This window comes from Mandrillus leucophaeus, unplaced genomic scaffold (genome assembly GCF_000951045.1).
Source record: "Mandrillus leucophaeus isolate KB7577 unplaced genomic scaffold, Mleu.le_1.0 Scaffold864, whole genome shotgun sequence".
Taxonomy (NCBI): Eukaryota; Metazoa; Chordata; class Mammalia; order Primates; family Cercopithecidae; genus Mandrillus; species Mandrillus leucophaeus.
The window spans coordinates 304203-322148 of NW_012109408.1; the positions used below are offsets into that span (position 1 = coordinate 304203).

The 17946-nt window shown below is 33.8% G+C and overlaps 1 protein-coding gene across 6 annotated transcripts in view; it reads right to left on the reverse strand.

The window, feature by feature from the left end:
* The window catches only part of EYA4 (EYA transcriptional coactivator and phosphatase 4), a 298595-nt gene that overhangs the window by 58376 nt on the left and 222273 nt on the right, over positions 1-17946 (reverse strand). For 4 of the 6 annotated variants that reach the window (XM_011968908.1, XM_011968906.1, XM_011968907.1 and 1 more), the window contains 5 exons: positions 11516-11608; positions 6970-7036; positions 5617-5759; positions 5330-5473; positions 3222-3301 (listed from right to left, as the gene is read on the reverse strand). In XM_011968908.1, coding sequence (XP_011824298.1) covers positions 3222-3301; positions 5330-5473; positions 5617-5759; positions 6970-7036; positions 11516-11608 — 527 coding nt within the window. The remainder of the gene's footprint in view (positions 1-3221; positions 3302-5329; positions 5474-5616; positions 5760-6969; positions 7037-11515; positions 11609-17946) is intronic. The other 2 variants (XM_011968909.1, XM_011968910.1) reach the window with 1 other exon arrangement.

Here is a 17946-nt window from a genome sequence, read left to right on the forward strand (position 1 = left end):
TTTCTTGGCAGGAGGTAAAAAGTAAATAAAAGAAGATGAATATGACCTTTTTTTTTTTTTTTTTTTTTTTACCCAGCCTCTCACAAACTGTATGACACCTGAGGCCTTGACTTAAAGTCTTTAGTGAACTTTTCAATTATTTAGTTTCCCTCCTTTGTTACAGAGATAAACGAAAGCACTGAATCAACACCCTTGACCTGCTTTCTATTAAAAAATTTTAAGAACCTTAAAATGATGATAATGACCCTTCAAAATCCTTTTACATAGTAGGATGATGAGTAAGGAATTGTTGTGATAACTGGTGTTTAATATATCTAGCATGTGTCAGCCCAAAATGTTATCGGTGATAACAAATCCTTGGTCATCACCGATAACATTAAGATCCCCCGATGAAATGTGTTCCAAAGGAAACAAAGATCTACATTTGATGCGGTTTCCAAAAAATAAAAGAAATAATCTTATAAGTAAATATGTATACTATCATAAAGGATTAGGTAATATGGCAGAAAACTAAAATTCTATTAGTCTGAAAATTTCAAGATCCAATGTTTCCTACTATCACTTGTGAGCCAAGAACAAAAACCTCATCATATCTAAACAAAGTTCCTAGCAATATCTCTCAAAATAAAACAGTGATAGCAGACGTACATAGTGCTTACTCTGTATCAAGACACTGTTTTAAGGGCTCAAATATATTTACTCATTTAATCCTCATAATCTCTTATGTGGTCTTAATACTATATTCATTTTACATTGAAGGGGACTAAGGCACAGAGTGGTTAAGTGATTTGCACAAGGTCACACAGCTAGTAAGTTTCAGAGCTAGATTTGAATCCAGAGTGCCTAAGTCAAACATCTGTGCTGAAGCGCTCTGTTAGCCTACTAATTCCTGCAGAAGAAGATGAGGTTACATACTGGAAAGGTCCAGGCTATTCCCCACTGGGGAATATAGTGTCTTTTCATATTCAAACATATCTCAAAGATCTCTCTTTCTTTTCATTTCCACTGTCGTCCCCCTTGTCCAAGCTCCCTTTTCTTCCTGTTGCAGGCAATGTATTCATTTTTAAATTTATTTCCTCTTTCCATTTTTGACTTTCTCCAAAGACCTTGGTGTAGAGTTATCTTCTCGAAACATAAATTAAATGATGTAATTTTCTTGCTCAAAATCTCATCATAGCCTCCCACTGGGCTTGGAATAGAATCCAAATTCCTTATCGTAAACCACCAGGCCTTACGTCAGTAGGCCCCCACCTATCTCTGCAAATGTGTTTCCGCACTTGCCCCTCATGCACTAACTAAACTCCAGCCTTTTGTTTTTTTTTTTTTTTAGTTCAGTGACACACCAAGTCTTCCATCCATCGGGGATTTGGTACACGCTGCTTTCTTTGCCTGAAACACCACTGCCCTCCTTCACCTAACTCTTAGAAGTCTTGGCCTAAATGTGGTTTCCATAGAGAAGTCTTATATAAAACCTCCCCTATTCAAAATTATACTTCAGTTGGTATTTTAACAGACCCTGTTCTCTTCCTAAATCTGTATTTGTGTGTTTACTGGTTTATTGTCTGTCTGTCCCAGTAGGCTGTAAGCTCCATGAGGCAGGAATCATATCTGATCCACTCCAGCCCCACCTTCGTGTACCCCAGTATACAGACCAATTACTAACACTTAATGGGCACTCAATAGGTATTAGCCAAAACAACAAACTGGTGCTCAGGCCATGGTCCCAAATACAGATTACATTTTATATTGTGATCCATAGTATTTAAATCTTCACAGATTTTCGGATCTGTTTTATGATTAACTGTTTCTAAATAAACGTTTTTTTCCTTTAAAAATCTTTTCTTAATCCTCCCAAATAGAGGCAGAGTAGTTTTCCCTTATAGTACAACTCTGCCTAGTGTATATTTCTGTTATAATATTCACTATATCTCACTCTCTGTCCATCTTATTTTCATATTTGTTTCTTTCAGAGGACTGAATCCTTCTAAAGAGCAGGGAACAATGACTTACCAGTTTTGAATCTTCAATCCCTAGCCAAAAATCTAACACATAGCAAGTACTCAATAAATGCTTGTTGGACCAATAAATAAACGTGTAAAATCAAGTTACAAAAAATTTCTCAATTAAAAAAAATAAAATGTATATACTGGTTCTGATGTTTAGTGTTTTAAGACATCGTTTTTCTAACTAATGCTAAATTACAGTTTAATCCTATCAAAAATATTATTATTCCACACTATTTTAACGATCAAAATTTCCTTTCTGCCTTTTGTTATATCAATAAAACTTAAATAAAGTGATAAAATTCCTTCAGTAAATCTAAAAAGGAAGCACTTGTACAGTAACTCACATTTTAGAATACATAAATGTCTAGCAATTATACTAAAGTAAAATACTGCATTGCCAGACCAGAAGTCAGCTACTCTTCAATCTCAACTACTTCGAATGTGGCTGAAAAGAAAAAAATACGGACAAAAGATTTGGAAGTGTCAACATAAATCACTAATTCATCTCACTCTAAGCTGATTCACTCATTTAGGGACATTCACTCTTGTTTCATGCATAATTCTAACATGCTATATTTTAAAACTCACAAAAATATTAAGAAAACATAATTAGAAGGAGGACTAAAGACTACCAGAGGCAGGCACAGTGACAAAAGCAAAAAGTTGCAGCTGTCAGGAAAGTGGGAATCAAACATTAAAAGTATTCATAAAACTAAAAAATAGAAAAATTATTTAAAAGCCAACAGTAGTCTTTGAGGCATTTTGTTTAGTAACAAAGGACACTTTTTAGGACTGAAAATGTTATATAGTCTGTAGCATAATCCTGTAACTGATTTTAATCAATTAATACTGATTCAACCAATTAATATTCATTATAATAACTGCTTTACCAAGAAAAATAAAATTGTTTTTAGTAGTATTTTAAGATAACAGAAAATATCCAATACATTTTGTAATTCCATGCCAAATGATTAAAACAACTACAGTATAAATGTTTAAAACACAAACGTTTAACAATCAAAAAATCTAAAATAGCCAGAATAATACATATTCCAAGAATTCTAGATAGGTAATTTTTTACTATCCTGAAATGCTATAATAATTTTTAAATAAAGAAACCTTATCCTGGGAGGGTACACACATATATGGCAACCCGAGTACTCTTCAAAAATCTGAAATACATATAAAAAGCATAAACACAAAAAGCTACTATACCTGTTGTGAACCACTGAAATTCGTTGAATTGGAAACTGAATTATTTGCATAAATAGTAGATGACGGTGCAAAACTAGAACCTACAGGTAAAAAACAAATTGCATTTTAAAAGTATTCCTTGTAAAATGATAAAAATATTTCATTTCGCAGAATTCTGTAAGAGAAACACTTTGAAATTTGTCATGAAGACAGTGAAATTTGAAGTTGAGACATTTATACAGAAAATAGGCTTAGCTCTCTCGCTCTTGTAACAGCTGGTAAACCCTTTCCTGTTGAATCTGTTGAGCTAAACAGAAGCACATGGGAACAGTCTTCATAAGGAGTGAGGCTAACATTCAAGGGTTAAGAGTCTAGAAGTGCAGGGGTACGCAAATGATAAAATCTTACACAGACTAAGACTGCCTCCAGGAAATTACTGGAACTTTCAAATCATATCAACTGCATTTACGTACAAAAAAAAAATCACTTGAGTTCAACATTTGTACAGGGTTTTTAGCGTGGGAAATAAACATACAGAACCCCATTTAGCAACTCCCTGTACTTTTGTTCCCTTTGTCTTTTCTTTAGAACAAAAATAGCTGTGAATTAGGGTTCAGACTCAAGGGAGAACTGTTTATACTACACAAATCTAGGGTTTGAGGGCCTTCTAAAACTTTACTGCAAGGTCTGACATTTAACGATTTCTCAAATCACGGCAAAAACAAGTGAGCTGCCAATTATAGGTTTCCTAAAAAAAAAAAGTCCTTATGGAATGTGCTTGTCAAAAAGTAAAATGAAAGGCTATTGAGGTAGCTGATTACTTGTTTTATCAATGTGTTTTGACTAGTCATGTGTTATGTAATCAATGCCACTGACCTGACCTGGAATAGCCAATATGAAAGTATTTGTGAAAAAAATAAAAATACTGTCTGTCACAGGGCTAACTGAAGCTGTATGAATTTTTGAGGCTACAGCATGCATTCAAATATGTTTCGATCTACATTCTAGGAAAAAAGAGCACTGCTATTCCAGCCAAATGTATCTAAATAGTTATTTCATTTGAATCAATTGACCAGAATGTTATACCAGTTGGTTCAAATATGTTAATATAGCCCCAAATTTGTGATTTTCAGTATAGACAAAATGACAGATAGTAACCAGCTTTTAAAGTTTTTACTATGTCACTAAAATTCTTTTGGCAACTATTGCATTAAGATACAACATGGCTAGGCGTGGTGGCTCATGCCTGTAATCCCAGCACTTTGGGAGGCCATGGCGGGTGGGTCACCTGAGATCAGGAGTTTGAGACCAGCCTGATCAACATGGTGAAACCCTGTCTCTACTAAAAATACAAAAATTGGCCAGGCATAGTGGTGCACACCTGTAATCCCAGCTCTCAGGAGGCTGAGGCAGGAGAATCGCTTGAACCTGGGAGGCAGAAGTTGAAAGTTAGCTGAGATGGCGCCATTGCTCTCCAGCCTGGACAACAGAGCCAGACTCCATATCAAAAAAACAAAAAACAAAGAACAACAACAAAAAGATAAAACACAATTTTAATAGGAGTCTAAAATTAAAAGAAATGTAATGATCCTATATGCCTCTATGGAGGATTGGCGAGTAACTATTATATAATAGTCCTGTTAAGCAATATATTATCAATAGGAGAGAGGAATTTTAGGAATGAACAAAAAATCCTCAATTGGTCAATGATAAATGGAACTTAGAAAAGAGCTAATTCAAGTTTAAGTATAATCAAAACAGCACTACATACTTCAGGAATACTGAAAAGAAAATACTGGTTTGTGCTACAGATCTTTTAAATCGCTTAAGTAGACGCCAAACGTGTGGCTGACCTGGTGTCTGGCTTGGAAGTTGCTTTGCTTGGACTTGGTTTCCTGCTGATGTTACTCAGCTTAAACTTAAGTATTTAAGTTTGGTATAGGTCCTGTTTCCTGAGGTATACTCAACCATTCCATCATGTTTCTGTCTAGTTATCTTTCTTTAGAAATTGTGTGAGCTGTGATAAAGCTTAAAACTGTCTTCATGATCGGATATTCCTAGTCTGAAGCCAGTGAGTCTCACTCAAAGAATGAGTTCTCCCAAAACATGTTTCATGTGTAGCTACTTACCCGGCATTTGGTAAGAGTAAGGTGTCTGGCCCGGCTGTGGGGTAGAAAACCCTGGGCTGTAACTGAGGCAGCCACTCTGTAACGGGGATTGAGTTTGGGAAAGTCCACTCTCTGTCTTGATGGCTGGCAACATCACACCCAAATCTGTTCAGAAAAATGATTGTGCAAGCCATTTAATTAGTAAGATGATTTTCCTTCTAAAGTGTAACCTACAATAGAATACAAAGCTACCAGCCAGCAGGATCACCTGCCTATAACCAAAGAAGAAGATAGAAGATGTGAAATACCGTAAGTGGGCAGGCTGTAGGGCTGTCCTGTCTGTGAGTAGGCTGTGTAGACGGCTGGCTGCTGCATCCCCGAATACTGAGTCTGGCCTGCATATGCAGACATTGTTTGAGCTGCTGGTGTAGAAAGAATGTGTGGATAGGGCCTAAATATCAGAAAAATAGCATTACTGTGGCAACAAAGACTGTGTATTAATTTAGACAGCCTAGATTCAGTGAAACCCTATAATATTCAGGACGTAATCCTCTTTATCCGTAATTTTAACAATATAGGAAAAAACAATAGTCTGAATGTCAGGAGTTCAGGCTCTGCTACAAGCCAGTCTAGTGACCATAGTCAAATGATTTAAACTCCCTACATCTATACCACATCTGTAAAAGCAGAAATTTGATTTAGATATTATACCTAGTGTCTCTTCCAGGTCTATAATTCTTGCTCATATCTGAAATCGCACTCCAGTTAATATGTAGATGAGGAAAATGGAGCACACGCTAGCTTTATTAACATGCTTATTAGCAAATTCACACTCACCACGAGTGACTTAATGCTATACAAAGACTACGAAAGTCTATTTAAAAGCCGTACTAAGAATTCGTTCCCAAGAATTGGAAATTTAAAAAAAGAAAAAGAAAGGCAGGAAGCTTCCAAAAAAAAAAAAAAAGGAACATCATTCCTTTCATCATGCCACATTTTACATCATGTTCTCCATTGGATAGCCAACCTCCAGTCTATATATATGTAAAGGCAGACATTCTAGATGCCGCAGAAAATAACATACTATATTTAAATGTGTATGTATCAGCAATACACAATCTTGGCACGTCTGGCTGATTCCAAACCAATTCAGATATACACCCAATACAGTTAAACTTAAGAAATATCTACGACTATCCTCAATAAAGTGACTATATTAGTTATAAAAAACAATAAAGCATATTCTCCAAAAATATGTTTATTAGAACTGGAAACCCAACAAAAGAATTTCAATGATGGAACTAATTATGAAGTGTTGACATTTAGATAAAATGTAATCTCTTGAGATTTTTTAACCAGCCAGCATTTTTGAATTTGAATTAAAATGCAATGTATTCTAATTTGAGCTTGATATTTTTCTCAAGGTATATATAAATATTCAAGGGAATTATCAAGATAAACGTGGGTGTCTCTATTTCAAATTTGTACAGGATATTTATCTACATATTTAATCTACCCAAGCATTATCCAACTAACTATAATACATGTATAGACATAAATGTTTGCCAATTTAAACTTGTCATATTGTGTGAATACAGATTAATAAAGATAATGCTGGAAAAAATTTCTAATAAAACAGAAAGAATCTACTGACCACTTACTTGGAAGGATACAGCTGTGGGGAATACTGATGTGCTGATCTGGGGCTGTAGCCACTACTTGTAATTACTGTAAGACACAAAAATACCAGTGCACCAAAGGTTGCTTCATAAATACATTTCACTAGAGTGTACATAACAAATTTGAAGAAATTACCGTGTTAAACACGTTTCCAAAAATTTATTTTCTAAAAAGAAACAGCTGCCTAAACACTTTCTCCTAATTAAACTGCTTTGAGTTTTGTGCAAAAAGCATGATATAAACATTTGTCTCACAAATCATTCCCTCTATCACTCTTCCACTCCATTTTCTCAAATCATTAGCATGCTCTTAAATATTAATATGCTATGAATAAATATCTTTGATTACAGGGTAATTAAGCTTTCATAATATAAAAGTAAATTTTTAAAATTTGCAAACTTTACATTTTAAAATGCCAAATATGACGGCAGTATGTACATATCGCTCTTCCTCCATATTTGTTCTAATTGAAATACAATACAAAATAAGAAGAGTGTGATGTTCCAAACTTCGTTTTCTAACGGTACAATACGATTGTATTCTATTTCTTCTCATTTTACCAATCAGATGAACAATTAAAAATGCAGTCTAAAACATTCCAGTAATAATTAAAGAAAGCACAGGTGATTTCTTTAAAACATAATCACAAAATGCAGTAGCAATTATATTTACAAATAAACTTTGAACTATTAGAGATAATACTTTTCTGAGAAGAACTTAAAGGTGAAAGTCAGGTCCTATTAACAGTTCATCCAAACATGGAGCCCCAAACTGGAATATATCCAAAAGCTTGGAAGTTTCTCTTTCCTTTAACTATCTGCCTTGACTAAGACAGATGTTTTGCAAATATATGGACTCTAAAGTGTGAGCCAGTTCCCTTAGAGCCAATCCACACTGCGTGAGCACACAGAGTGTCTTTATTGGGCCATCTGCTGTTCATTCACTTTTCAAAAAGATTAAAGCAGTACACAATGCAGTGCTGGAATTAGTTTAGTCTAATCAATCATAGTTATACTTCAAAGTACTATGTCCTTTCTAAGTTGTTCATAATAATTCTGGAGCTAAACTTTTAGAATTGTAAAAGTGACAAATAGGTTTAGGTTGCTAACTATTTTATGAAACATGATATATTTCTATATACATCACAAGTACCCTTGTGATGTGCTTCACAAACACACAAAATTTAATGTGTTTAAAATGCTATTTTGCCTATAAGCTCTGAATATGGAAAGAATATTTTCATTTTCATAGCAATAATACAGTAAGTATATTTTTAAGAATATTATCAGTCAATTTTGAAAATCATCAAATTTGACTAAAGGTGTTACTTCCAAATATTTTCAGCAATCCAAACTTAACTGAATTTGACATGTATCGAAAATAAATTGAACCAATAAACTATTAATTTTCTACATATTTATTAAAACTTAAAGAATGTTTTAAAATTTTCAAATTTTAATGAAAACAGACTCTTTATTCTACTACACAATGGGCATTAAATGTACATTTCATAATAATAGTGTTATTCCAAAGATAGTCATTCTAATTTATCAATTCACAATACCAAATACTCTAACAGAAATATAGTTAAATGAGGCTTAATTACATATTCTTGCATCTCTTCTTTACAGAATTTCTCCTTGGTACACTCAAGATTTGGGCCATACTAACTAGTTACGATGAATATTATGAAATAGAAGGCTTTTCCAAAGAGACACTGAATAATGAAGATAAATATTCATTATAGTAACTTCTAATAAATAAGACATAGATCAAAATCACACATTTCAGAAAAAACCCATATACACGAACTCAATTCTGAATATACAGGATGTTTCTTCTAATGATAAAACTAAACATCATTAGAATAATGTACTCACAACACTATAAAGGCTCAACTAAACTTTACAATTTTCTATTAACGTCTATATGTTCATTTTCTAAATAGAACACAAAACCTTAGACTCAGAAAAGTACGATGTTCACGTAGGAAAGTTTATGCTTCTTTACTAAAATACATACATTTTGTTCTAATTCAGAAATTTGCAGATAACTGAAAAGAACAACAAAATTGCATTAAAGTGAGTGGAAATTATGCAGATCAAAGTAAAGACTGCTCTCACAAAGGGCAACCTCATTTCCGGAATGATTTCTGGAATATCTTGTACAAACCTGAAAGACCTTTGTTTTATTCCCCACTGTCATTTGATTAATCATAAACATTACCCAATATACTCATTACATTCCATCATTTCTGTATACAACAGTAAGCAAATCAGCTTGTTTTTGAAATGCCCTGAAAATTAATTTAAATAAATGTTTAATGTCTACTGTCAGTTTCTCTGGTGGTGTCAAAGCAATTTTAAGGTTTCATTCTTATTATCATGCCATCTTAGATTGGTGACTCTCAGTGGGATCAGAAGTGGGTGGGGGTGAGAATTTTGCCTGTCAGGGGACATTTAAACAGTCTGGATACATTCTTGGTTGTCTTTAGTAAGACATCTTTGGTTGCTTCTTCAGTAAAGAAGCATCTGGGGGAGTGTTGCTGGCATTCTGGGATAGATACAGCCAAACATCTTACGGTGCAGAGGACAGCTTTCCCACACTAAATAATCAGCCCGAGTCTTTCACAGTGCTGATGTTGATAATCCCTGCCCTGGATCACTGCTGTGGAATAAAACTTTCCACAGAGTTGGAAATGTTCTGTATCTGAGCTGTCCAATATGGTAGCTGCTAACCACATGCAGCTGTTAAACACTTGAAATGTGTTTAAACTTGAAAATTCAGTTAAATTTTGGTTGCTGAAAATATTGAGAACTTAACACCTCTAGTCATACTTGATGATTTTCAAAATGTATTAATATTATTGAAAATATACTTACTGCATTATTGCTGTGAAAATGAAAATAAAAAACAAAATTTTTAATTTTATCAAATTTTAATAACTACATATGGCTAGTGGCTACCTTATTGGAGAGCACATCCCTAGATAATTCTTAAAAAAATTTGGAAAATATCTATAAAGATAATATGAGTGAATTTCAGACAGGATGATTGTTCATACCTATTTCTTTTTTCATCTATTTTCTGGTGGGGTATTACAGAAAGGACCCAGGGGCTGATCATAAGGACATGGTTCTAGACTCATACCACGGACCAGCTGTGAGGCCTTGACTGTATGGCCTTAACCACTTTTAACTTTTCTTGTCTACAAAATGGATCAGAGAGCTCTGAAATTCCTTCTGGAGCTAACACTTTATAGTTTTGTCATTCAGCTTTCAATGAACTTGTAGTATACTAGTGAAGTATGTCAGCAATAAATTAATAACTCCATTCCTTTCCTTAAAAATTTGTTCATATAGATTTATTTTGCAGAAAGTTTATAAAACCTATGGTAGATGTGCAATACAGAATACTGAACTGGTAACTATTTATCTCCCGAGAGGCAGGTTAACTGCTAGAAAAGATGTGTATTAGTACACATGAGTCTCTATGCAAAGTTTATGTACTAGTATTTCTTTCTTGGAGTACTAATATTTATGTAAATATATGGCAACTGCTTTTAATCGGTGTGAACTAGTGAAATTAGATCATCTGTAAAAATCAAATATATGCTATAATGACATAATACTCTAAGACATATCTCAACTATTTTTACATAATACATACTGACAAAAAATCCTTATAACATGAGAATATGGATAAATGTAAAATGTAAAATGTATTAAAGTAGAATAACAGAACCGAGATTCAGTTACCACAGATACATTCCTACGTTTAATGTTCTTCTTTCTGATGTACCCATTCCTCCTCAGGTTAGAAAAATCCTTTCACCAGATAATAAGCCACAGAAATATTGCAACTTAAAAAAAATTAATTGAATCAACTTAATTCATGCCCTTTGTGCCCAGCTGGGAGTTATCAGGTATTTATATTTTAAAGGGATTGATGTTTAAAGACATGCTATTGTTCTCTTTGAAGCATACGAGCACTCTCAGAAGCTGGGTTCTAATGCAACCAGCATGTGCTCTCCTGCAGCCCATTAACCTTTAATACTTGTCACTCAGCTGCTTACACAGGAGGAGTTTTTTAAACCCAGAGAGGAAACAAGGTTATTTAGAAGGAATCAAATGGATAGTTTTACATCTCGAATGTTAAACAGAAGGTAGTTTTTATGTAATTCAAATGGATAAGTTGAAGAAGCAAGGTCAGCTACTACAACTTAATTATTAAATTAATTAAGCATGTATAAAATAATTTTGAAGGAAGTTAAGTTTACTTATCTGTAATAAGAAAGTCATGAAACTTTTGCTGTCAACTACAATATCAAGCAACATTATTCTAAATATAATTTGAAACAATGCATACTGCTTATGACTATTAGTTCTTAAAAAAATAAGAACTTGTTTCTAGCTTTATAAAGATCAAAGTTCTAAGAGCTTGGATGCTTATGCTGCTTATTCCCAAGCAGAAGGATGTGGACGCACCCCCATGTGTACGTAAGGACACACGAGCTAAAGGCTTTACCTGACCCAGTAAAAGTGTCAAGCGCTCCATCTCCAGTCGTGGTTGTGGTTTCACTGCTGTTCAAGGGCTCTGTTTTGACTGCAAGAAGAGACACTATGTAGAAGAATAAGTACATGTGAGTTTTACTTCTAAATTTATGTCAAAGACTCTGTCCGTTCTACTAGTGATTTTTCTAGCTACCATGGGCATGCAAGAGAAAACTTGAGAAGTTGATGAAGAGAGTTTGTTAATTTAGCTTCTAAAGGGGCATGCATTTAGAGGATTTAATCTAAAATCCTCTGGCCAAGCTAGTTCTCTCAAATCTGGCTTTTAAAGGCAGTCAACCTTAAAAAGTGAAACAGCAGTACACATATTTGTATTTTTAATTCACCTAAACACACTCTCACGTAGTCAATAGGAAAAAAGGAATCATCATCAGTCTTCAGCACATTTAATCAGAATTATACCAGAGAAATTTACTAGCTTATATTTTATTTTTCTCAGGAAGACATTTTTAAGTTTGCATTAATAATACAATGAAGACATATAAAAGTATAGAAACCATGGGCTCATTCACACAATGAATGAAAAATGAAGCACTCAATGAAGCTCTAAAAAACACTCATGAGCTATAAGGTGTTGGGCTTCTTATTTTTAATGGTATAACAATTTTTAATATGTTATAGAGATAAGCACAGAAAAAGAGATGACTTATACAGCAACAAGTACATCTTTTGAAAACTGTTTTAATATGTTATTTCTACATGGCAGTGGTGTATTTTAGCAAAATCATTTCTCGGTAACAAAGTGGCCTAGTACACAATATTATCATTATTAGATGCGATAAGGGTGATGGGGGTGATAATAAAGTTTTACCCATTTGGTCACACCATATTTTCCCTTTGTTGGCAAAGCTTTACTACATATATCACAGCAGCAAGGAAATAAACTAAGCTATTTCTACTTAACACCTCTTGTGTTTCCTGGTCATAAATGACATGAACCATACAGTTAAATAACTTAGAAGCAAGCAGAAAATTACAAAGAGGAAAGCTGAAGTCTAGCCAAATGGCAAAAAAGAACAGTCAGTCATAGGGTACCCACCAATCACACAAGTCAGTAATGTTATTCTGTTAGAAAAGCAATTAATTGATAGAAAACCATGCGGTAATGATTATGCTCTTTTCCACATGAAGAGAATTAACCAGGCCCTCAGTGAGCTCTGTGTTAATTTAGTATGCATGATTTATTAATGACTTGATCGGCTGGAAGATTCAGAGGAGAAACGTAAATGTTGGAAACAGAAAGTAAAGAAACTTGGATTGCTTTTCTTAGCAAAAAAGGAAATTCAAGTTCGACTTATCTTTCAATAGCAACAATGATCTGAAGAATAGTCTAATTATTTATATAATGATAAATAATAAATTAGTGGTTATAACTTTTCAGTAGTAATTTGCACAGTAGTCCCTATTATGGTTATACCTTATCAATCACTAAACCTATCATTACAAAATCATTTTATCACCTTTTTATTTACTACTATATAACTAATACTTATTGAGAGCTTACTACATGCTAGATGATGTACATTTAGCTAATCCTTAAAACAACCCTAATTAATACAAATCACTATACCCATTTTATAGACAAGAAAACTGAAGTGCAGTGGGGGCTGAAGAGCCTGCATAAGTTCCAGTGCAGGAGATGGTAGAGCTAAGATTTGAACTCAGGTTTTTAGCTCTAATACGCAGGATCTTTCCACCGTATCAGGCTGCCTTCAGGTATGAAAATGGCTTATGCTCATGACAATGCCTCTTCTCAAAGGCCCAAAGCATAATGAGAATGCAGTTATCTCCTAGATAGAATAATTAAAAATACCTCATTAAAAATAAAAACTGCACAATACCGGAATAGGATACTAAGGCATGTTTCCCATTTCTTCCTCATGGGATATTTTAAAAGACAACAAGAAGCAGCAAATTTGAAATTAGGTAACAGTAACAGCACACCCTTAAAAGGCACTTGATACATTCCAGGCGTTGCTCTTGCCCTTTACAAACCTATTAACTGATTTACTGCTCTCAACAGTCAGTAGATAATATCATCATCTTCATTTTTCAGATAAGGAAACTGAGGCACAAAATGGTTAAATAACTTCCCCAGTCACAAAGCTTGTAAGAGCTAGAATTTGAGACCAAGTGGTGTGTGTTCAGAATCCAAACTCTAAACCATACTGCCTCTCAGGCAGCATTAGCTAATCAAGAATTCCTTTTGTCTGTATGAAGATAATGCAGAGTATAATCTAGATGAGTATAAAGGCTACTCCATCTCATGCAATGTTTACATTTGACTTCTAACATTTATGACAAAAAGGCATGGCCCAAAGCCTTCAGCAAAACTAAGAAAACAGTTTATCAGAGCTTCTGACTTCTACTTGCAGCGAAATTCCTATGTATGCATATCTAAAGCTATGAACAATATTTGCAAAAGTAGCTTCATTATAGTAATAGTAACACAGATTTTACTTGTGAATGGAGGTGGTAGAATGAGAGCTGTGTCTAACAAAACTCGTCTAGAAGCTAGACATGAAGATTAGTTTTGCTACTTTGAATTTCAACTCTTAGAACTGATTTCAAAAGCTTAGTATTGGTTTTGATTATAATCTCTTTAATTTGAAAGTTTAGGGAGGTCAAAAGGAGAAAGAAGAGGAAGGAGAGAGAGAGTTTTTGGTCTAATTCGTTATACTGGAAACATCTCTCATTAAAATTTTAAAGGTTTGCCTTTAGTCAAAGACAGACAAAGAGGTTCATTTTACTGAGAAAAGGCATCCCTGGGAAAGTATATGAAGAGAGGAGTAAAAAGCACGATGTGTTAGCTTTACTAAAATGCCTGAATTTTAAAGTAATAATTCAACAAAATGGATGCTAACGTTTGGGGGAAGTGGTGCCTGTCAATGTAAAACTGTTTTTTCTATGCAAGTAAGGGTAGAACAAAAGGGAAAAGTGGAAATAAAACATTTATTCTGTCACAGAAAATAAACTGCACTCACATTAAGTGAGCACCAACAGGGACCTCTAAAGCTCGAAGTTAGTCCCAAAGTTTTTTTGGTTTGATTTTTCTAAATAAAAAGCAGTAACATTAGGTAATAAGAAATAACTATTTTTTCAGCAGTAGAAAGCTCAAATAGAGAAGTGAATAGACACTCCTTATATTATTAGCTGATTTATTAAAACATGTTAGAATACAAAGAAGTATTATCTTGATATTTATGTAACAGTTAACTAGTATAAACATTATAAAATAATTATAGATAAAGCTTGGAAAACACGTTATTTTCACTGAAGCTACAAATACATTTGAAATGTAAGCTGTTTTCTTTTATCTTGCTTTTGTTTCTGCACTTTAAATTACATCTACTATATACTTTTCTAGTGGCAGGAAACTTAGCTTTTCATTAAATATATGCAAGACACTATTGGAAAAATGTTCATTAGTAAGACAAATTACTAATAAGTAAGACATGTTCATTAGTAAGACAAAAATTAGTAGTCCTATTACTATTAACTTGTAAAAATCCTTATTCCAAATAATTATCAGTGTCTATTCCTTGACTGTTCAAATGTATTTTTAAGCTATATTTTGTTTTTCTTAAATTAACATGATGTTTAAACGGGGCTTTTAATTTATTTTCAGGACAGCATCCAAATTCATTACACGCAATAAGATGGAAGCAAAATCCTTCTACAGAAGACAAGCACCATATTTCTTAACCAAATGCAAGCTTACATACAAAATGTTTCGATTTCAAAGGAAACAATGATATTTTAATGTCCTAGGTTGAGAAGTTTTGTGGGATTATTATTCTATATCTTCAAAGTAAGGGAGTCAGAGCTCATTTTGCTAAAAGTGGCATAAAATTACTTTCTATAGCACTTTGTCCAGAACTGTTAAGAAATTCTTGTACTGTCAGGCCCAGCTCCCCACTAGTTAGCTACTTGCAACTTGGATGTTTTTGACAGAGCCAAATAGTAAAAATAAATAAATACACATGATTGGCTTTTCCATTTTTTTAGCTTTAAAAATAGTTCTTACATATAGACTGAATTAAGGTCATACATGACTATTGTCAGGTATCAGTAATGGCTACTAAGTCATAGATTTCCTGTCTTCACATCCCAACCTTCATCCCTACTGCCATACACTTATTTTTAAAGCATTCTTACTCTTGTCCCCTTAAATTGTCTTTAGAATTTAAGTACAACATTAATGTTGATTAATTACTTTTAGAGAAAGTCTGTTTTATTATCATAACTCAAAGTTCATATTCATTTGTTGCAATTCAGGCTTCATCCTCGAAAGGGAACCCACATAACTTACACTTACATTTCATCTTCATAAATCAGTGTAGTTTAAACATAGATTAAGGTGTGTGTGCACCAGTTTAAGGTGTCCATTTAAAAAACTACATATATGTAATTCCACATACACTTCTTTCTGAACCCCAAAAAGCACATACAGAGGCTTTTGACAGCCTAGTTTCTACAAAGAATTTCAGAAAGTTAGATCAGGAAAGTTACAATTTATAACACTGCAGGGAAGCAGTACAAGTATCGCCTACTGGTTTTAATAATCAGTATAGCCTATGATTTATGCTTGTTTGAATCAATATATTCATTCAGAAACCTATGATTACCAAGTGTCTTTCATTCCTAACTACCCATAAAGTATTTAATTTTGTAAAATAATTTGATGAGGACATTTCTGACTTTTATTCTAAAAAAAAAATCTCTACAAAGAACCGACCCACAGCAGTAGGTAGCTCTACTGCATAAATACTAATGCATTACATGTGAGTCAATCGTCTCTACAGTAAAAATTCTAGAAGATTCTTTTCTATATTGCTTTCAAATATAGAAAAAAAAAATAAAGCTGATCAGAATGTCTGATTTCTATTCCCCCAAACCTTTCCTTTGAAGTCATTTCTTAATCTCCATGTAGAATCAAATATTCCCTCCCTCCACTGTTCATCCACCTTGAACACATTATGGCATTCATTATTTTCATGTCTGCTTCTCTCTGCTAGACTTTTGGTTCCTGGATGGCTGGTATCGTGTTCTTTAGGTCACTGGGTTCCCATTTCCTAGCATAGAACTTGGCATATAATAGGAACTTGATACACTTCAATTAAGTGAGAAAGTGAAAATTTACTCTTTTAGATCCTGCCCTAGCCCTCCCAATAGATCTAAGTATTTTTGTATATAAAGTGTAGTTCATCATGAATCCTGACACCATTAAGCAAATTAGAATCTGGAATTACCTATATCTGGAAGTAAAGGTTCATATGATTGGCATGCACTCTTATATGTACAACATAACTTATGTATATGCATATAGATCTATATCAGGAGTTGTGCCAAATCTGACTCATGGTCTGTTTCTGTATGGTTTTAAGCTAAGAATGGTTTTTACCTTTTTAAATGACTGAAAAACATCAAAAGGAGAATATTTTGTTACATGAATATTTTAATGAAATTCAAATTCTGTGTTCAAAAGTCAAGTTATTTAAATACAATCATGTTAATTTGTGTAGGTATTGTGTATGGCTGCTTTTGTGCAACAATAGCAGAGCTAAATAGTGACAACAGAGAGCAGGCAGCTCACAAGGCCCGACCTCTGCTTTATTTGCTAAGGTAAGCTTGCATTTATGCTATCTTCATATTTTACACTTTAATAATTTTACAAGTGCTAAAAATTTCAAAGGAAAATCTATATTCCATATAAATCTGCAGATGTAATTACATAATAAAGATTAAGGTAGGGAAACACCTTAAATTACTTTCAAGAATATTGCAACATACTTAAAGAGCACCAATATAGTATGATAAAATCTAAAGGTGATACTATCAACTTATGTCAATTACAAAAAATTAGGCCGGGTGTGGTGGCCCACGCCTGTAATTCCAACACTTTGGGAGGCCTAGGTAGTCAGATAACCTGAGGTCAGGAGTTCATGACCAGCCTGGGCAACATGGTGAAACCCAGCCTCTACTAAGTAAAGTACAAAAATTATCCTGGTGGGCATGGTGGTGTGTGTCTGTAATCCTAGCTACTCAGGAGGCTGAGGCAGGAGAATCACTTGAACCTGGGAGGCGGAAGTTGCGGTGAGCCGAGATGGCGCCACTGCACTCCAGCCTAGTAGACAGAGTGAGACTCTGTCTTACATAAATAAAGAAATAAATAAATAATCTTTTTGAACATCTCAAGTTATTGGAATGATCTTGAAAAGCTATCAAATTAGTTCTTTTCTTTTGCCTTTTGTTTTATTATAATTTTATGAAGTGCTACAATTCCAACAATAAAAACCGAGAATTGAAAATAAAATAGTTTATTCTTAATAGAGAGATCACACAACAAATGCTTAGTCTGTGTCACAAACGCCCACCATAAAAAGT